Genomic DNA, 21,782 nt, shown 5'->3' with positions numbered 1-21,782 from the left:
GCATTTTATTGATGGTATTTTGAATGCACAGAGATACCGTGACGAGATCCTGAGGCCCATTGTTGTTCCATACATCCAAGAACATCACCTCATGTTGCAGCAGGATAATGCACGGCCCCATGTTGCAAGGATCTGTACACAATTCTTGGAAGCTGAAAATGTCCCACTTCTTGCATGGCCGGCATACTCACCGGACATGTCACCCATTGAGCATGTTTGGGATGCTCTGGACCGGCGTATACGACAGCGTGTACCAGTTCCTGCCAATATCCAGCAACTTCGCACAGCCATTGAAGCACTGGTTTGTGAACAATATTTGAGGGAAATGGTGATATTGTGTATGTGGAAAAAGTTTTAGATCTTTGGGTTCATCTCATACAAAATGGGAGCAAAACCAAAAGTGTTGCGTTTATATTTTTGTTGAGTGTACACACACACACACACACACACACACACACACACACACACACACACACACACACACACACACACACACACACACACACACACACACATTATGGTTCCCATGCATATGAGGAAAGATTTAACTTGCATGTTTGACCCACGCTACACCACCCACTCAAAATTTTTCTCAACGGATTTACACTGATCTCAGAAATGTCCCAGAAAAACTCTGAAATCCACTGATCCACAGCAAATTCTCATCCCTGCCCATTAAAAGCTCTCCTGACTTTTCTCAGCACATTGCATGTAGTGAAGTTGTAAATTCCTGAGTGAACAGAGTAAAATGAAATAGCCACAAAATCTCATCAAGTTTGTTCTGGTTTCCATGTTGCTTACACAGCCACAGTGCCTCATATTTCAGACCCCTCCCTGTCACATGAACGCCTGCCGTTCTCCTTTCCTGGAGCCATTTTATCAGCTCCTCTTCAATGTCCTGATAACGCAGTTTCCTACCCTTACCAGGCAGCTGTTTTGGCTAGGGTTGCAAGCTTATCCTTGTTCCTACACCACTCCCAGACAGGTTTCCTATCCACTAGGAAAATCTGAGCAGCATGGTGCTTCCCCTTCTCTTCCGCTTCTTACAAAACTTTCAGCCTGATCGCTGCCGAGTAGCAACGTTTGTGCAGAGCCATTTTTTCTAATTATGTAGCAGCTACTGCATGTAGGAAAACAACATTGGTTAGAAGTCTGCGCTGCTTCTCTAGCATGCAATATGCATGCAACCATAAGACTAGACTGTGTACAGCATGCATGCAAGCACACACACGCAACATTCGTCAATAAATGTTCCCCTTTCATGAAAATAGCAGGCCACCGTGGCGTTCAATGGAGTAAATATGGTAAATAAACTCCGTAAATAAAAACAGGCTGCATTTGAATAATGAGCAGGTGTAAAGTTACCATAGTGTTGTTCTGCTCCTCCAGTGCAGTGGCATTGATGATGCGCCGGAGGAGCCTTCTGTTTCGGACCGCGTGCTGCTCCCTCTTGTAGCGCTCGTATAGCACCTGGTTGTGCAGCAGGAGACACTGATTGCGCAACGTATTGTGCTCATCAAGGGGAGCTGAGCCTGGGGAGGCCACAAAAAAATAAGGAAATTAACATGGTTATGTACTCGACAGAAACACAGAGACGAGATGAAAACATCTGATTCTGCAACGAGAGTAAGAGACACCAAATTCCTTAAAAACCTTCCTTGTAAATCAGGATTTAAATGATAAAAAATACAGATTTTACTGTGATTATACAACTGACTCACTCATTCTTTCTCTCGTGCTTATCTGGGTTAGGGTTGTGGTGGCATCACATTAAGCAGCTCTCTTACACTTCCCTGTCATTGGCCAGGCCTTGTAACTCCTCCTGGGGATTCCCCAGTCATTCCCAAGCATGCTGGGATATATAATCACTCCAGCATGTCCAGGGTCTTTCCCGGGGTCTCCTCCCACTTGGTCGTGGCTATAAGACCTACCTAGGGAGAAAGACCAGGTCTCGGAATGCTCGAACCACCTCAGTTGGCTCCTTTCAGTTTGAAGAAGCAGCGGCTATAGTCCAAGTTCCTCTTGGATAAAAGCTTCTCACCTTGTCCTTAGCTGTAAGACCAGTTAAACAACAGACCAATCTCACTTCCATCGTTTGTATCTGTGACCTTGTTCTTTCAGTGATTTAAACCAAAGTTCATGACCATAGGTAAGGATAGGAGCGTAAATCAACTGGTAAATCAAGCGTCTTGCCTTCTGCCTCAGCACTTTCTTCACCACAACGGTTCAGTAAAGCGTCCGCAGGACATCAGATACAGCAACATGCCATCAATCTCCCAAGCCAACCCACTTCCACTTGAACAAGAGATATTTGAAATGGTCCATTTGCAGCAATAAGTCTCCACTGATCCAGATGGGACAATCCACACTTTTCCAGCAGAAGACTGCGGTCTCAGATTTGGAGGTGCTGATCCTCATCCCAGCCGTTTCGCACTCTGCCTCAAACCTGCTAAGTGCACATTGGAGGTCACTGTCTGATGAAGCCGACAGAGCCACATCATTTACAAAAAGCAGAGTTGCAACTCTTGATGTCACCAAACCAGTCCCTGACTGCGCCCTGACATCCTATCCATGAACATCACAAACAGGATTGGGCAGCCCTGGCGGCGTCCAACACCTACTGGGAACAGGTCTGATGAAATGCAAAAAAAAATGCGAACCAGACTGCACACTGCAGAGGCCCCCATACTCCCACAGCACCCGCCCACAGGACACCTGACTCCTTGCATGGAATTAAAAAGGACATATTGCAGATGAACAGATTCCTTATTGAATTGGTTGTTTTGAATAGTTTGTCATGTACAAAGACAAAAATGTGTTTGTTTGTGTCTCACCTCCAAAATGTGTCCAGTCTGCTGATTTACTTGGCAAAGGTAATCTGCAAAGGCAACAAATTAATTAGACCCACAACAACCAAGCTTTCCCACAGTTTTGCATAGATGGATGTATCGAGACAGACAGATGGACACAGAATGACAGCCAGACATGCACACAGAGACAGAGAGAGACTCCAAATGCTTGTTCTGGAATTAACCAACAGCACAAATAATTTGCTTTAATTTACAGTAATATAAGATATCACATTAAGCAGCAGCACACCTCTGAAAAGATTAAACCACTTAATGTTTGATATTTTTACTTGAGGACAAATACTTTAATATATTAAAATAGTAATTTTCTATCAACTGGCCCTTTTCATAATTCCAATATGTTTTTCCACATCACTCGGCCCTTGTTGTCTGTGTATTGTGATGAAAATACATTGAGGAAAATAAGTATTTGAACACCCTGTGATTTTGCAAGTTCTCCCGCTTAGAAATCATGGAGGGGTCTGAAATTTTCATCTTAGGTGCATGTCCACTGTGAGAGACATAATCTAAAAAAAAAAAAAATCCGGAAATCACAATATATGATTTTTTTATATTAATTTATTTGTATGTTACTGCTACAAATAAGTATTTGAACACCTACCAACCAGCAAGAATTTTGGCTCACACAGGCCTGTTAATTTTTCTTTAAGAAGCCCTCTTATTCTGCACTCTTTACCTGTATTAATTGCACCTGTTTGAACTTGTTACCTGTTCACACACTCCATCAATCACACTCCAATCTGCCCACCATAGCCAAGACCAAAGAGCTGTCTAAGGACACCAGGGATAAAAATGTAGACCTGCACAAGGCTGGGATGGACTACAGGACAACAGGCAAGCAGCTTGGTAGAAGACAACAACTGTTATGATTATTTATTAGAAAGTGGAAGAAACACAAGATGATGTCAATCTCCCTCAGTCTGGGATTCCATGCAAGATCTCACTTTGTGGGGTAAGGATGATTCTGAGAAAGCTCAGAACTACACAGGAGGACCTGGTCAATGGCCTGAAGAGAGCTGGGACCACAGTCACAAAGACTACATAAGTAACACATGATGCTGTCATGGTTTAAAATCCTGCAGGGCAGCAAGGTCCCCCTGCTCAAGCCAGCACATGTCCAGGCCCATTTGAAGTTCACCAGTGACCATCTGGATGATCCAGAGGAGGCATGGGAGAAGGTGATGTGGTCACATGAGACCAGAATAGAGCTTTTTGGAATCAACTCCATTTACCATTTAGAGGATGAGAACAAACCCAAGAAAACCATCACAACCATGAAGCATAGGGGTGGAAACATCATACTCTGGGGGTGCTCTTCTGCAAAGGGGACAGGACGACTGCACCGTATTGAAGGGAGGATGGATGGGGTCATGTATTGCGAGATTTTGGCAAACAACCTCCTTCCCTCAGTAAGAGCATTGAAGATGGGTCATGGCTGGGTCTTCCAGCATGACAATGACCCCAAACACACAGCCAGGGCAACTAAGGAGGGGCTTCGTAAGAATCATTTCAAGGTCCTGGAGTGGCTTGGCCAGTCTCCAGACCTGAATTCAGAAAATCTTTGGAGGGAACTGAAACTCCAAACATGAAAGATTTGGAGAAGATCTGTATGGATGAGTGGACCAAAATCCCTGCTGCAGTGTGTGAAAACCTGGTGGAAAAACTACAGGAAACTTTTGACCTCAGTAATTGCAAACAAAGGCTACTGTACCAAATATTAACACTGATTTTCACAGGTGTTCAAATACTTATATGCAGCAGCAACATACAAATGAATTATTAAAAAAAAAAAAAAAATCATACATTGTGATTTCCAGATTTTTTTTAGATTATGTCTCTCACAGTGGACATGCACCAAAGATGAAAATTTCAGACCCCTCCATGATTTCTAAGTGAGAGAATGTGCAAAATCGCAGCATGTTCAAATACTTATTTTCCTCACTGTAAATCCTATTCACCCTGTTGAGATATTCCATAATCTCTTGCACATCAGAGAGTTGCTGCAGTCTAAACAACAGAGAAACCACATAACAATTGCAAATGAACATTATACTACTAAAATGTAATTTCTTATGCCTTTCCATCATGTTAATAAGAGACTCCATGCATGAGACCCTGAAAACCTGCTAAAACAAATACGTATTCCATGCTACGTTTAACCTGCGTGTAACTTCATAAACACAAACTGAATTTCAGACATTTTATATATATCTATATTTTACTCTGGAGCAAACAGCACAAACAGTGTTGTAAAGGACAATAAGCAGGATGTTAAAGAGCAAACGTCACTTTCCCCCAGAACGACATCAACATGAAGTGATCGCAGCTCACAGCGATTCCCTTTGAAAATAACAGAAAAACAACCTGAGCTTCTCACATGTTTACATAAACCAAAACACAATAACATCATCTAAAAACCTAGATAACATATGTACGAGAGTTTTAGGCACAACATACAGAGAGTTTTATGTTGCGATGATAATGCTGTGGTCTGTGTGCAGCGGTTAAACTGCAGCCTGAGCAGACCAACTCAGTGCATTTGTCAATGTCATTGACATCTCACAGAGCAGCGAACTCTGAAATTTTGCAGGATTTGAAACCTCAATAGGGTCAGTGAACCAACAAGACAAAACTATAATACAATTAAATTTAAAAAATGGTACATTACACTGTGTGGACTCCGTGTGGAGGGGCCAAAGCCGCACAACAGCATGTGCGCCCTCAATGACGTGCATGTCGACACCCACATGCTCTGCCTACCAAACTAAAGGGTACTGCTGGTGGTAGAAACCCAAGCCAAGCCAGACCTATGCATTCCAGCCTGGACCGCTCGGGGGAAACAAGGCATTAAATGATCGACCTGCAAAAAATGTGTGAAGGTCTTAAGAGATAATGTATGTGAAAGTGTGCACGAGCCCAATTTATTCTGTGAAATCTGTCAAGAAATGATTTTATTCTTTTCACACTCAAAAAATGCTTCACTCTGCAAAGATGAAACTTATGCAAGCCAATGCAATTTAAAAAAAATCCCACCCATCTCGACCTACTTCAAAACAACTCTTCTTTGACCCACCCTGCATGCAAACTCACTGATCACATAACCTCCTTGATGGAGGTTAAAAAAATACTGAGAGCTAATGAGGTAATAAGGAGAGAAAATAACTGAGGAAAAGTCAAACTGTTGGATAAAAGGAAATAAACTTCACGCCCCTCACCTCTTGAGGACTTTGTCATGTGCGTCGCTCCCCTGTTGAACAAGGCGATCCAGCACCTCCAGTGGCGAAGCAGATGTTATCCCTTCTTCCTCCCTATCTTCCAACCCTTCAGTCTGCTGTACCAGCCTCTCCATCGATGCCTTGTGTGCCGCATCGGATGTCTTTTTGCCCACAAAGAGTGAGGCCGCCCGCGGCAGCACAAGGTCAAAAAACGATTCATAGGGTACCAGGGCTGACGGTTTGCTGCACAGGCTAGGAGAGAATATCCCAAACTTGGAACCATCCTCTTCTGCAGCGGACGGACTTTGGTGAAGGTGGTGATCTATCGGGGTGAAACCTGACGAGAAGGACCAGGACTGCTCCAGGCCTGAAACCCTGCTCTCTCCTCCTGGCCCTCCACCTCTTCCACCGGTAACAATACTTGCAGAGTTCTCCACTTTGTCTGGTGCTGATGCAACACTGTGAGTGTCCCGTGTCAGGCCACTGAGCTGTGTGTAGAATGGAGTCTTGTCTTGTGCCTGGTAGCCGGTCAGAGTCTCAGTGGTCTGCATGAAAAGCGAGTCAAAGCCCCTCAGGCCTGACAGCTCCCGTGTTTCCTCATTTATCTTTGACAGCTCCTCCGTGATGGCAGCTACAGCAGACACAGAAAGGAACATAAGGACCTTGTGGTGGAGATAAATCTGCTTTTATCTCCTAAATGTCAACGCACTGCCTCTGATTGAGAATCTGAGCACCCAAAATGGGTCCAGATATCGGTTTTCCCACAGAGGACTAGAGATTTGGCTCTTCTACTTCTTTAATCAAGAAAGACAGGAATGTTTTGGATGAAGCTGGCATCCACTGTGACAGTCCACTGTGACATTTAAAAACGACTTTAATCCCAGAATTACCAAGCACTCTTCGCGCAGTTAATTTTACCACAAGTGTGCCAAGCAGGATTTAAATCCATAGCTTGACAGAATTAAGTCAAAATTATTCACCATGAACAGGATGTGTAGCTTACCTTCTTCTTTCTCTTTCTCTGTTCTCAGCTGAAGATCCAGCTCTTGTTTCTTCATGAAGACTGACAGCTCCGTCAAAGTCATGGAGATATTCTCAGCAGCTTCTGATAAAGAAACGTATGTCTCACAACTGTCAATATGATGTCAGGAGGGGGAAAAAAAAACTTGCACAAATACCTTTGATGTTGCTATTTTTAGGATATGAAGAGTTTGCGCCCATTTAAGAGATAATACATATGTGACCGCAGACTTTCATATTGTTTCATATTGTTAAAATTCCTGAATACTATAAATAAAGAGAAAATGCATCTGAAGAAACGGAGGATAAAACAAACCAAAAACAAAACCCAGTATACTCAGACTCATAACTAACCTCTGTTCGTGGTTACTTCTGCACACTTCTCGGAATCTTTCATGGGTTCTTGTCTCACAGATGCTGGTTTACTGCTTTCTCCTAGTCTGCGGTCCTGAAAGTCGCACAGTTTGTTATTACCACTGGTAACTATTAGTGCTTCATTAATTATAAAAGGGGCCTCATTGTGCACAATATATTTTAAGCTTGAAATTAAACAGTTGGCATTTCATGTAAAGCATCCTTCAAATCCCACGATGCTATGATGGCCTATGGAGAAACTCTTTTGCTGTCAACACAGCTCAGATCTGAAAGTGCTCATTGTAACTGATTGTGACACATCACATATGTTCTGTGACAGGAAAATTTTAAACATGCAAAAAATAAATAAGTAAATGACTAAAGCACAAGACTGAGATCTTGCAGCAACCAAACTGTAGTGATTTAATGTAACCTTGCAATTTTAACCGCTCATACTTCACTGTCAGCTTCACACTGACAGCACAAATGCAACTGCACATCTGTTAAGAGGGCAGAAGATCAACAAGCTTCCAGGGCCATCTATTTGCAAGGACATGCTAAATGTGTGATGCAAATTGCTACAGTAAGCGGCGTGTTAGTCCAATGTCGCCGACCGAACAGTCCCCCCTAAAAATCGGTCTGCCCTGCCTTCACTGTGCATGCGTCATTAGCTGTAGTTCACAGCTTATCTCCTTGTTTCTGCTTCAAACTGCACTCCATTCATCTATCCCATTGAGAGATATCTGAAGCTTTTGTACAACAATCATTTCCATATAAATTCAGCATTATTTCATCATAAAAGACTGAGGAAAAGCTACACGAGCTCTTAGCTGATGCATTCACTGCATGTCGGTCATTCAAAGCAAAACCAAGTATCGCCTTGTTTCTGTTTAAAACCACCTCGTTTCTGCTTAAAACTGACTTTAAAATGATTTAAGAGGTTTTATCTTGTCAGCTGATGGTTAATAATCCCATTAATCCATTTGATCACTTTGGGTGAAGAGACTCAGTCTCAGAACTCCAAAATGACACATGCGCAGTGGAGGCAGGGCGGACCGATTTTTAGGGGTGGACCATTCAGTCTGCAACACCGGCTTGGCTTTGATCTTAATATGCATAAAAAGAGAAGCTTTTAAGAAAGAAAAACAACAATAAAAATACTGACTACTACACATTAATCTTACCACTCCTATAATTAAATTAAAAGTACACAACTGTCAAAGAAGTGATCATCAGATGACAAATCAATCTACCTTCTGTCATCCTGGAAAACACTTTAAGATGCGGTAATCAAAGTAATTTAAAATGACAACATTTTTGCAAGGATTTTCTTCAATGGCATGCAAAAACAAGAAGCTAATGTCAAACTACTGACAACTGGAGCCTAAAAAAAAATTAAATGCCCTATTAATAAGGCATAGTCTACACTTCTGCATTTTGTAGCTTTGGTATGCTGAGGAAGAAAAAAAAAAAAGATTTAAACGCAGTTTGGGGATATTTGCTTTGTAAAAAATATTTATTTCCAAACAAAACATTCAAAGTACTCTACATAATAAAATATGAAGATGACAAATTAACATCCATAAAAACAATATAAACATTAAAACACCAAATACAAACTGCAAAAGTAAAACAGACTAATTGTAAGCAACAGAAAATTAAATATGTTTTAAGATGAGCCTTAAAGGATTGTGCGAAAGTGGCCTCTCTTTATAGGCAAATAGATTTTTATAAGGAAACCGTTCCACAAAAGATGTCAACAAAATCTGCACCTTAATAGCAAAATAATAATAATAATAATAATAATAAATGAAGTAGAAATAAGTCTACATGAGGACTCTTGAAAGTCAGACTGAAAAAATACCTATGTGAGAGAGAGAGAGAGAGAGCACACCTTTCTGGGAGGACTAGACTGGACTGTGCTGGTTGGCAAAGAGATTATGGGGAAGTCATCTGAGAGGGTGGGAGGTGGAGAGGAGGTCGCTGGAGTGCTGGATGCAGGCGTTCCTTTACCCCCTGATCATGACACAACAATCAGCATAACCAGAAATGCAAACGAAATGTCAGAGCTGAATTCAGAGGAAAAAAATGAACACAAGCACACATCAAACAAATGAGCTGAAATAAGTAAGAATGCAACCGCTAACCTGATGTGCAGTGGAAACGGCTGGGAAGGTGTGAGGCACTGTGGGAAAGCTCCAAACTGGGTGACATGCCTCTAGAGGAAGGGGGTGTGGTCATTCCACACAATGAGGAGGGGCTCCACAGTGGATCTTTGCCCCCACAGGAAGAGTTGAGTTCACAGGCGGAGTCCTGTGAGAATTAAAACACTTGTGACTACAGAGAAGGAAATTATCACCAAAACAGAACACACGACTGAAACTAGAAAAATAAGGCATTGAAGCTCTGCAGTAAAAAAAGAAAAACAAACAAAAAAGCCTTTGAAATCTTGCAAATTATTTTCAGGGTCGCTGTGCAGGGTGCATCTGTGTATTTTTGCTTTTCACAACACGGACACCTCCATTATGAACTGTAAAAATTGAGGAAAAGACAGAAAGAAGCATTCTGTATAATTCCTGTAATGTCTGCCAGCCTGTTTACTCTGACAACTCAAATACCGCCGACAGACTCCATTAAAACACGGAAGACTGTCACCCTAATCAAGTGTGCTGTGGAGGGTTTGGAGGAAAAAATAAAGCTGATGCTGGTTTATTGAGTGTAAACAAGACCCAGTGCACAACAACAAACAATGATAAGAAGCTTAATAACATCATGCTCTGCAATTACACTCTGGTCATCTGTTACTGGAGACACTCTGACCACGCTTGTTTCCTAAACAAAGACTTCTGACAGCTTTTGACCACATTACGGATGGGCTTACCTGGCGTTTGGAGGTCTGCGGGCTATGGTGCGAGGGCTGTGTGCCTGAAAAGGGGGGCAAGGACAGGGGCGGGGGTTGTGGCTGCCGTGGAGTTGAAGAAGAGCTTCCTGCTGTCAAGAAGACAAACAGTCTCATCAGTCTTCAAGAAGAGCCACCAAGCAACCTCTGGAAACCAATGTGTGTTATCTGTCCTTTAAAGTAAGTCAAAATCTAATTTCCAAAAAAACTATTTGTTTTTTGTGTAGTTTCCCTCAAAATTTTGGCACAATACATCACAAGTACAGATCACTTAATAAGCATCATTACTGACCCCCACATACATATACATATATACATATATATATATATATATATATATATATATATATAGGACCTGAGGCCCATTGATGCAGGTCCTTATCCCAGGATTCTGTCGAGTTTCTCCCCCTGGAATGGACACCGATCCATGGCAGACTACTACCCCAGCAAAAGCAGGTACCCACATCCTAGTCCACCGTGCAAATATCTTGTCCAAGGACAGAGACAGTAGTATGATCCTTTGGTCTTCAAGGCTGATGGTGATGGTGGGTTTCTCCTGAAGTCCACCAATATCGCCACAGTCTTGAGCGAGTTCAGCTCCAGTTTGTTCTGACCACACCAGAGGACCAAGTGTTGCACCTCCTGTCCTCCTGTCTGTATGCACCCTCATCACCATCCTGGATGAGACCAATGATGGCGGCATCATCCACAAACTTCAGGAGTTTAACAGAGGGGTCCCCTATGGTGTAGAGAGAGAAGAAGAGCAGTGGGAGAGCACATACCCCTGAGGGGCACCAGTGCCGACTGTCCGTGTGCTGGATGTGGTTCTCCCCGGCCTCACCTGCTGTGACCGACCGAACGGTCCGCCCCTGACTTCACTGCAGTGGAGGCAGTGGCGTCCCATGTTGACTGCATCCTCAACTGTTTCCCTTGGGTTGAGCAAGAGTTCTGAGATGTCCTTCAGGTGGCTCAACACCAGCCATTCAAAAGACCTCATGACAACAGATATCAGGGCGGTGGACCTGTAGTTATTTAGTCCTGTTATGGAGAGTTTCTTTGGGACTGGGATAATAGTGGAGTGTTTGAAGCAGGAGGGGACCTCGTACAGGTCCAGAGATCTGTTGAAAATCCGAGTGAAGATGGGTGCCAGCTGATCAGCACATGTTCTCAGACAGACATGAGGGAGAGACACCATCATGTCCTGGAGCCTTCTTGATGTTTTGTTTGTGAAACTGCTGGCAGACATCATTTTCACAGATTGTTAGTGAAGGTGGGGTTGCAGATGGGAGGGCGAAAGATGTGTCCAGGAGGGCAGGTAGACCATTGTTGTTGGGGTGTGTGAGGATCTCTTCCAAATCTGGTGTAAAACTGGTTCACCTACTCAGCCAGGTGGGGTTCTCCACAGGTAGGGGGGATGGTCTCCTATAGTTGGTGGTATGCTGAAGACCTCTCCAAACTGCTGCAGGATCGTTGGGTGAGAATTGTTTTTCAGCCTACCAGAGTAGCTCATCTTTGCTGTTCTGATCTCCTTGGTCAGCGTGTTCCTGGCCTTCTTATACAAGAGCCTGTTGCCACTTCTATAGGCCTCCGCCTTGGCCTGGCGGAGCTGCCTCAGTTTCCCGGTAAACCAAGGTTTGTTGTTGCTGTATGTGCAGAAGGTTTTGGTCTGCACACACCTCAGAAAAACTAATGTAAGCTGTCAGTGTCACAAAGTCCATGAATGTCTGTAGATGCAGCTTCAAAGACGCTCCAGTCTGTGCAGTCAAAACAGGCCCGTAGCTCCTGCCTCGACTCATCTGTCCACTTATTTACCATCTTAAAGACAGGCTTTGCAGATTTTAATTTTTGCCTGTAGGAAGGGATGAGATGGATCAGATAGTGATCACAGAGTCCCAAAGCTGCACAGGAAACAGAATCTTAGGTGTCCTTTATTGTGGTGTAGCAGTGGTCAAGAATGTGCTCTCTGTATTTACGGAGTTCATGGCTGAGATTATCAGCCTACATTCTGTGGAACTTTTAAAGAGAAGCTCGAGACCTACTTGTACAGACTTGCTTTTAACTAGTTTTATGTTACTGCTGTTTTAATTTCTGTGGTTCTACTTTATTTTTTGCTGTAAAGTACTTTTGTGTGATTTTTGTGTGATGCCAAGCCACATTCTGCACGTGTTACAACAGCGTGGCTTCGTAGTAAAAGAGTGCGGGTACTAGACTGGCCTTCTTGCAGTCCAGACCTGTCACCCATTGAAAATGTGTGGCACATTATGGAGCACAAAATATGACAACAGAGACCCCGGACTGTTGAATAACTGAAGTCTACATCAAGCAAGGATGGGAATGAATTCCATCTACAAACCTTCAGCAATTAATGTCCTCAGTTCCCAAACGCTTATTGAGTGTTGTTAGAAGGAAAGGTGATGTAACACAGTGGTAAATTTCAAAATGAGCAAACATTTGCACAAAAACAAGTCTATCGGTTTGAACATTAAATATCTTGTCTTTGTGGCGTATTCAATTGAATATAGGTTGAAGAGGATTTGCAAATCATTGGCCCAATCTCAATTCTCTTTTGTACCCCTTCCCCTTGACCCTACCCCTACCCCTTTAAAACAAGGGGTAAGGTGAAGGGGTATGCCTCTAGCCCTATGAATTCAGACACCCCTCCGCCTTAGGGGGGGAAAAAAAAAAACTGCCCGTCTCAAACTGCCATCTTCACTGTTTGTCAACATGGCAACCGAAGCGAAACTTGTTGCAGTAGCCTGTTTGCTCTTTTTATTTTCTCGCCTTTCTGCGTAAATGCATAGAAGTCGCAGATTTCTTCAACACATTGCAATCATGTCGGAGAATTTTGTGGTATTAATAATTAATTTAATGAATTCGTAATTTATAATAATAGTATTAATTAATGTTAATAATACTGATAGTCATGAATAATAGTAATAATTAATATTGTTGATTGATTAGTAATTAATGAATTAATTAATTAATTAGTAATTACAATAAACACTTGCAATATATCAGTCTGTGTGGAATTAATGTACACATTATACAAGTTTCACTTTTTAAATGAAATTACTGAAATAAATCAACTTTTTCATGATATTCTAATTATATGACCAGCACCTGTATGTATGTTATAGGCTGCATCTACAACCCCTGGCAAAAATTATGGAATCACCGGCCTCAGAGGATGTTCATTCATTTGTTTAATTTTGTAGAAAAAAAGCAGATCACAGACATGACACAAAACTAAAGTCATTTCAAATGGCAACTTTCTGGCTTTAAGAAACACTATAAGAAATCAAGAAAAAAAGATTGTGGCAGTCAGTAACGGTTACTTTTTTAGACCAAGCAGAGGAAAAAAATATGGAATCACTCAATTCTGAGGAAACAATTATGGAATCACCCTGTAAATTTTCATCCCCCAAATTAACACCTGCATCATATCAGATCTGCTCGTTAGTCTGCATCTAAAAAGGAGTGAACACACCTTGGAGAGCTGTTGCACCAAGTGGACTGACATGAATCATGGCTCCAACACGAGAGATGTCAATTGAAACAAAGGAGAGGATTATCAAACTCTTAAAAGAGAGTAAATCATCATGCAATGTTGCAAAAGATGTTGGTTGTTCACAGTCAGCTGTGTCTAAACTCTTGCCCAAATACAAACAACATGGGAAGGTTGTTAAAGGCAAACATACTGGTAGACCAAGGAAGACGTCAAAGCGTCAAGACAGAAAACTTAAAGCAATATGTCTCAAAAATCGAAAATGCACAACAAAACAAATGAGGAACGAATGGGAGGAGACTGGAGTCAACGTCTGTGACCGAACTGTAAGAAACCGCCTAAAGGAAATGGGATTTACATACAGAAAAGCTAAACGAAAGCCATCATTAACACCTAAACAGAAAAAAACAAGGTTACAATGGGCTAAGGAAAAGCAATTGTGGACTGTGGATGACTGGATGAAAGTCATATTCAGTGATGAATCTCGAATCTGCATTGGGCAAGGTGATGATGCTGGAACTTTTGTTTGGTGCCTTTCCAATGAGATTTATAAAGATGACTGCCTGAAGAGAACATGTAAATTTCCACAGTCATTGATGATATGGGGCTGCATGTCAGGTAAAGGCACTGGGGAGATGGCTGTCATTACATCATCAATAAATGCACAAGTTTATGTTGATATTTTGGACAATTGAAAGGATGTTTGGGGATGATGAAATCATTTTTCAAGATGATAATGCATCTTGCCATACAGCAAAAACTGCAAAAACATTCCTTGCAAAAAGACACATAGGGTCAATGTCATGGCATAGGGTCAATGTCAATGAGCAGATCTGATTTGATGCAGGTGTTAATTTGGGGGATGAAAATTTACAGGGTGATTCCATAATTTTTTCCTCAGAATTGAGTGATTCCATATTTTTTTCCTCTGCTTGGTCTAAAAAAGTAACCGTTACTGACTGCCACAATCTTTTTTCTTGATTTCTTATAGTGTTTCTTAAAGCCAGAAAGTTGCCATTTGAAATGACTTTAGTTTTGTGTCATGTCTGTGATCTGCTTTTTTTCTACAAAATTAAACAACTGAATGAACATCCTCTGAGGCCGGTGATTCCATAATTTTTGCCAGGGGTTGTAGTTCTGTTAACCTTATATTTCTTTTTCAAATTCTCCCATTTTTTGCATCCAGCCCTACTCCCTTTAGAAATTTCCTTGACAAATAATAGCAGTCTATTAGGACATCAGGTTATGTGTTACACATATTCAGCGAGGGAAATAAGTATATGAACACGCTGCGATTTTGCAAGTTCTCCCACTTAGAAATCATGGAGGAGTCTAAAATTTTCATCTTAGGTGCATGTCCACTGTGAGAGACATAATCTAAAAAAAAAAAAAAAAAAAAAAAATCTGGATATCACAATGTATGATTTTTTTTAAATGCTACTGCTGCAAATAAGTATTTCAACACCTGTGAAAATCAATGTTAATATTTGGTACAGTAGCCTTTGTTTGCAATTACAGAGGTCAAACGTTTCCTGTAATTTTTCACTAGGTTTGCACACACTGCAGCAGGGATTTTGGTCCATTCCTCCATACAGATCTTCTCTAGATCTTTCAGGTTTGGAGTTTCAGCTCCCTCCAAAGATTTTCTATTGAGTTCAGGTCTGGAGCCTGGCCAGGCCACTCCAGGACCTTGAAACGCTTCATATGGAGCCCCTCCTTAGTTGCCCTGGCTGTGTGTTTGGGGTCATTGTCATGCTGGAAGACCCAGCCATTACCCATCTTCAATGCTCTTACTGAGGGAAGGAGGTTGTTTGTCAAAATCTTGCAATACATGACCCCATCCATCGTCCTTTCAATACAGTGCAGTCATCCTGTCCCCTTTGCAGAAGAGCACCCCCAGAGTATGATGTTTCCACCCCCATGCTTCACGGTTGGGATGGTTTTTTTGGGGTTGTTCTCAACCTCTAAACATGGTAAGTGGAGTTGATTCCAAAAAGCTCTATTCTGGTCTCATCTGACCACATGACCTTCTCTCATGCCTCCTCTGGATCATCCAAATAGTCACTGGTGATCTTCAAACGGGCCTGGACATGTGCTGGCTTGAGCAGGGGGACCATGCTGCCCTGCAGGATTTTAAACCATAACAGCATCATGTGTTACTAATGTAATCTTTGTGACTGTGGTCCCAGCTCTCTTCAGGTTATTGACCAGTTCCTCCTGTGTAGTTCTGAGCTTTCTCATAATCATCCTAATCCCACAAAGTGTGATCTTGCATTGGAATCCCAGACCGAGGGAGATTGACAGTCATCTTGTGTTTCTTCCACTTTCTAATAAATAATCATAACAGTTGTTGTCTTCTACCAAGCTGCTTGCCTGTTGTCCTGTAGTCCATCCCAGCCTTGTGCAGGTCTACAGTTTTGTCCCTGGTGTCCTTAGACAACTCTTTGGTCTTGGCTATGGTGGACAGGTTGGAGTGTGATTGATGGAGAGTGTGAACAGGTGTCAAGTTCAAACAGGTGCAATTAATACAGGTAAAGAGTACAGAATAAGAGGGCTTCTTAAAGAAAAATTAACAGGTCTGTGAGAGCCAGAATTCTTGCTGGTTGGTAGGGGATCAAATCCGTATTTGCAGCAGTAACATACAAATAAATTATATTAAAAAAAAAAAAAAATCATACACTGTGATTTCCAGATTGTTTTTTAGATTATGTCTCTCACAGTGGACATACACCTAAGATGAAAATTTCAGACCCCTCCATGATTTAAAAGTGGGAGAACTTGCAAAACCGCAGGGTGTTCAAATACTTATTTTCCTCACTGTACATGTGTGTGTGTGTGTGTGTATATATATATATTTTCCAACTTACTCCCACTGGTGAAACTTCTCATTTTCTGCCCAAAAGCTTATTAGGAGACGAGTGTGCTCAGGGCTCCCTCTTTGTTTACAAAATACACACACGTTACAGACCTTGAAATCCAACAGCAGGAATCGCTATTATCCAAAGATTTATGAACATACAAATTAACGTGCTTATCCTTTATCATGATTTTCTCCATTGTGAGATATAAAAGTGTCTTATCGTAATGTTCGTGTGTATAGTAGAGAAGCTTGAAGCTTCGACTGGACTGGGTTGCTTGACGTGAGGACGTTTCGCTTCAAATCGCAGAAGCTTCCTCAGCTAAAATTCTTGCTCTGGTAGTCTGACTTCTGTCTTGACTCTTGACTCGTGTGTATATGCATTATAATGCCTCAGCGCACGAGCGAAGTTACGATAATCTTCAGAACAACAATATACGCAACATGCATCCAGCAGCATACACGTTGCTGTCATAGGCAATTGCCTGTAAAGTTTTTTGGCAAGTTATAACTTTCCAAACAGCGTAATTTGTAATGAAAGTCGCTTTCATTTGTGCGGTTCTGGGCGCCACGTTTGTTTCTTTGGAGACAGTGGTAAGCTCCTCCTACCACTCCAAACGTAGTGTGCATCCATCGTTTGAAGGGGTTTGTAGCCCTCTGCCTACCCCTTCGCCTCACTCCAAAAAGACAATTGAGACACCCCTCTGTCTCTCGTGCCCACGCAAAATGGAGGGGAAGGGCTGATGAGTAGAATTGAGATTCAGCCCTTGTATTCTGTTTTTATTCACATTTTACACAACATCCCAGCTTCATTGCAACTGGGGTTGTACCTGTTCTACAACATGGAGTTTGCTGATTGTAAATATCTGTAGTAACATTCCAGCTCCATCACAATACAAAAAAAATGTTGAGTAAATTTTTAAAAATACATTGTTATTTTAATTACTTAAATGTGGGTGTCAGACAATGTGAATATTCTAGTCACAAAGTGTTTCTGACCGTAGCTGCTGTGGAGGTCTGTGTAGGGGCTGGAAGTGCAGTCCTGGGGTCGGAAGTGAACTTGGGGATAAAAGTTCTCAGGCATGGTGGCATAGCCTTCCTCACAGGAGGCTTCCTTGGGGTCTAGAGACACTTTGGCACATTCAATGACAATGTCGTGGATTTCATACTTTTTCCACCTACAGCAGAATAAAAACAAAAACTGCATTATACGCTACTTTGATTAACAGATTTAAATCCAGAACCATAATTCTGCCCTGTTGAATAGTATGAGACGTACCTGGTGGGATCTAGCTCATGGTCCTTGGTTCCTGTCACCAGCTCTGGGTGGATGCGGACGTGTTCAAGCATTGGCTGGCAAAGATGGTTAAATATAATTTATGCCATTAATAATTATTATGCAACAACTGTAAATAAGATAAGAAGTCAAGCATGGCAGAGAAGATCCTCACCTTCACTACCTCCTCAAAGGTCTCCATGTTCTCCTTCATGCTGTAATGGGAGCGCAGGTAGGACACAAAGTTGCAAGGGTACATGCCGTAAAGGCGGTGGAAGAGTGAGTAGACACTGGCGTGCAGGTGGATCAAGTAAACCTCTGAAACATGCCCTGAATATGTCCGGGGGCGAAGGGGCACCCAAAGATAATAAAAAAACAAAACCAAATGATTGACCAAATTCAACTTCAAAAGAAACAAGATAACTGCAGACACAAATTTCAGTCTACATTTTAGCCAGGGTTTGTCACCTTTGACCACATTTGGGCTGTAAGCCTGCAGCTCTTAACTTTCAAAACAACAGCAAGCCTACTGATATGACAAAGAATTACATATTTTAAAATATCAGAAATACAACCATTCTATAAAAAGTACCTTCATGTTTTTACTGCCTGTCAAGCATGGTTGCATACATAAGAATATCTAATTTTGTGCCTGAAAGTTAATCTCATCAATCTCAAGTGCTGATAATTGGAATACATTATGAGCAGAATTTACAATACTATTACAACATCAGTTGAGTGGAAACGTTCCCCTAGACTAGGGCTGGGGGATAAAAACTTAATCAGACAATTACGATGCCTACAATAAAACATCACAATGGATGATGAAGTGAAGGGGCCAGGCCATGGACCTGGACAGCATGGGAGACGGACTGCAATGGAGATACGTTGTGTGCTTTCTATCATCTTATTGAGACCACTTTTTAAAGATCTTGATCATATTTCACTTGGTCTTATCTGTATCAAATACACAGATGACTCAGGATTTGATTAACACCAGTCAAGGCCGCAACAGTGGTGATATCACTAAATTACTGGCAGCTGGGCCACTAAATGCATCTTACGTTACTTTGAAAACATATATAAGCTGAGATGATTGAGAGAGTGGCATCAACTCAGAACATGGCACCATTTCGGTTCCAACTGCCCTGAACTACTGAATGAACATGTTTATGACAGATTTAACATCTCGTTATAATCCGTCAGATGAAGTGCGCTCTGGTGCGATCTGCTGACGCAACCACTCGCTCTGTTCACTTCTTTATTCCACTTGATGATTGAGAGAGTGGCGTCAACTCAGAACATGGCACCATTTCAGTTCCAACTGCCCTGAACTACTGAATGAACATGTTTATGACAGATTTAACATCTCGTTATAATCCGTCAGACGAGGTGCGCGCTGATGCAATCCGCTGACGCAACCACTCGCTCTGTTCACTTCTTTATTCCACTTGACGAGCCGCACATCGTGTTAGCGAGCAGATCGCGCCACGTAGCACGACATTTATGCGTTAAGGAGTTTTTTGAACATTTCAAAATTCTCTTTGCGCAATTGCACATACCGGCGCCCCTGTCATGTTCAGTCTGCACCTGTTAAAGACAAGTTTACTCTCCTGCACGACACAGGTCGTGCAAGTGCGTGAATCAAAGTCATGCACGTGTCAGTGCACCTTAAGTTTGTCCCACACTTTGCAGTATGTACGCCGTTTCTCGTGTAAATAATCTCGGAAGCACTGTGCATGACCGGGAACATGGTGATGGAGAGTGGCCGGATATAACCTAGCATAACATAGAATGACATGAAACATAACAGAAATATGTATCATATTTAAGTTAAACTGCCACAAGTTGTGTCTTTTACAGTAAGTTATAAAACATTACAAATCTTGAATTACTTTAATTTATTCTGTCCACTGATGTGTGAGAAAGGCCATTTATTTATTCAACTTCATAATAGTTATTTATACCTCCTTGCACTTTTTGTGTGAAGGTCATGTTGAAAGGTTCTGTGAATTAAACATATGCTTCAAAAAACATTTTAAAGAAAGTTTTGTGTTAAGAGTGTGCAATACTAAGTTTTGACATCTTTTTACTGCAGACAAACACCAGCATCAGCCTCCATAGCTTGTCAATAATCAGCCCTTAAAAATCATACCGTCAACCCCTAATCTTAACCACAAACACAGATATTTGCTCATTTTGCATGGACATGTTATTTTTGGGACCCTACCGGGATTTTTCAGGTTCCAGGATGCTAGGCGGCCAAAGATGTCAAAATACTCCCACAGGTGTTGTTTACCAGCTTGTGGGATCATGGGCAGCAGAGTGATTAGCACCAGTACTCCAGTTATCAGCACCACCACGTCTGTGTCCGTCTGCAAGGAGATTATGAGCAAAGCTTTAACGTCAGAGATTCAATTGCTGAAAAACAGTTTGAAATGAAGACCCTTTGAATTCGTGTTTAACAAACCTCACCTGGCATGCTGAATGCATCATTGTACGCTTTACAAGAACACAACATTCTTCTTTGTTTAGTGCTCTAATATGAATCAGAATAATTTAACTTCAGTTCCACTTCATATTTTCCACCCATCACATGCATTGCCTTAGTTTGGGAATCACTGCATTAACCTATAATTTGATAACCCCCTTTTCTTGATAGTCCTGTATAACCCCCCCCCCCCCCCACACACACACACACAAACTCTGCACTAGCAAGTATTCGATAGAACATACAAGAGGCAACTTTTTTCCATCATAAAATCTCAAAATCTTGTATTTTTCATATTTTTCAGGAATAAAAAAAATATTACATTTTGTTGGAAGTAACTATATCCGCCAACTACAGCTGCAAAACAGGTTAAAAATTAAGTGAATCCAACTGATTAATCAATTATTAAATTAATAAAAAGCTAGTCTGGTAATCAAATAATCACTGAGTCTTTAAGTATCAAAATACTCCCAATTTCAGCTTCTTAAATGAATATTTCATTTAATTTACTTTTCTCTGACAGTAAACTGAATATGTTGTTTGTGGACAAAACAAGACATCTGAAGACATCATCTTAGGCTTTAAGAAATACTGATTAATATTTTTCACTTTTTTCCTGACATTTTATGGATCAAACAACTAGTGGATTAATCCAGAAAATAACATTATTGGATAATGAAAACAACTGTTCATTGCTCCCTTATAAAATATGTTAGGATTTTGCTTTCTGTCTTTTTTGGTTACCAGGAAGAGACAATGCAGTGTGCAAGATTGTGTGTTTGTCAAGAACACAAAACTACCCTTGTGTGGTCCCTCTGCCTTACAGAGTTCAGATTTACCGACAGGGATATATCTGCATTCAGAGAGTCACAACACATACGCACCTTCAGGCATTTGAGCAGCGAGAGCAGCAGAGGGTTACGGGCGATCTTGTGGATCCAAGAGGGCTGCTTGCGGATGACGTGGCCAAGCAAGGTGACAGTGGGCAGCCGGCAAACCTGTTTGGCCAAACACTCATTCATCTTGTCCAGAAGGTGCTGTGAGATAGGGCCAGCAGCGTTAACCCAATAACAAAGTTGTTTTTCTTCTGTTAAAATCATTGCTGTGCACTTATGTGTCTTTTAAATTAAAAATAACCATTAAATGAAATAAAAGACAACATTCGTGGTGAACTACAAAACTTCATCTTATTGCTTCTTCTCAGGGAGCTTTGGTGGAGCACTCTGGCTTAAAGGGGATGGTATATCACTCAGATTGGTTTATTTGATGTTATGCTGAAAACGTGCCCATAACAT

General features: G+C 41.6%; 1 protein-coding gene across 2 annotated transcripts in view; it reads right to left on the bottom strand.

The window, feature by feature from the left end:
- Positions 1-21,782, bottom strand: part of tsc1b (TSC complex subunit 1b) — a 139,061-nt gene that overhangs the window by 20,328 nt on the left and 96,951 nt on the right. For both annotated transcript variants that reach the window (XM_034192887.1, XM_034192888.1), the window contains exons 4-16: positions 21,372-21,524; positions 20,227-20,371; positions 18,172-18,326; positions 18,000-18,073; positions 17,720-17,898; positions 10,341-10,447; positions 9,607-9,772; positions 9,354-9,475; positions 7,460-7,553; positions 7,089-7,190; positions 6,086-6,716; positions 2,835-2,878; positions 1,366-1,532 (exon numbers count right to left, since the gene is read on the bottom strand). In XM_034192887.1, coding sequence (XP_034048778.1) covers positions 1,366-1,532; positions 2,835-2,878; positions 6,086-6,716; positions 7,089-7,190; positions 7,460-7,553; positions 9,354-9,475; positions 9,607-9,772; positions 10,341-10,447; positions 17,720-17,898; positions 18,000-18,073; positions 18,172-18,326; positions 20,227-20,371; positions 21,372-21,524 — 2,139 coding nt within the window. The remainder of the gene's footprint in view (positions 1-1,365; positions 1,533-2,834; positions 2,879-6,085; positions 6,717-7,088; positions 7,191-7,459; positions 7,554-9,353; positions 9,476-9,606; positions 9,773-10,340; positions 10,448-17,719; positions 17,899-17,999; positions 18,074-18,171; positions 18,327-20,226; positions 20,372-21,371; positions 21,525-21,782) is intronic.

The sequence above is a fragment of the Thalassophryne amazonica genome, chromosome 17 (assembly GCF_902500255.1).
Source record: "Thalassophryne amazonica chromosome 17, fThaAma1.1, whole genome shotgun sequence".
Classification (NCBI taxonomy): Eukaryota; Metazoa; Chordata; class Actinopteri; order Batrachoidiformes; family Batrachoididae; genus Thalassophryne; species Thalassophryne amazonica.
The sequence above is the reverse complement of the archived record's forward strand: the minus strand, read 5'-3'. Positions and strand labels throughout refer to the sequence as shown.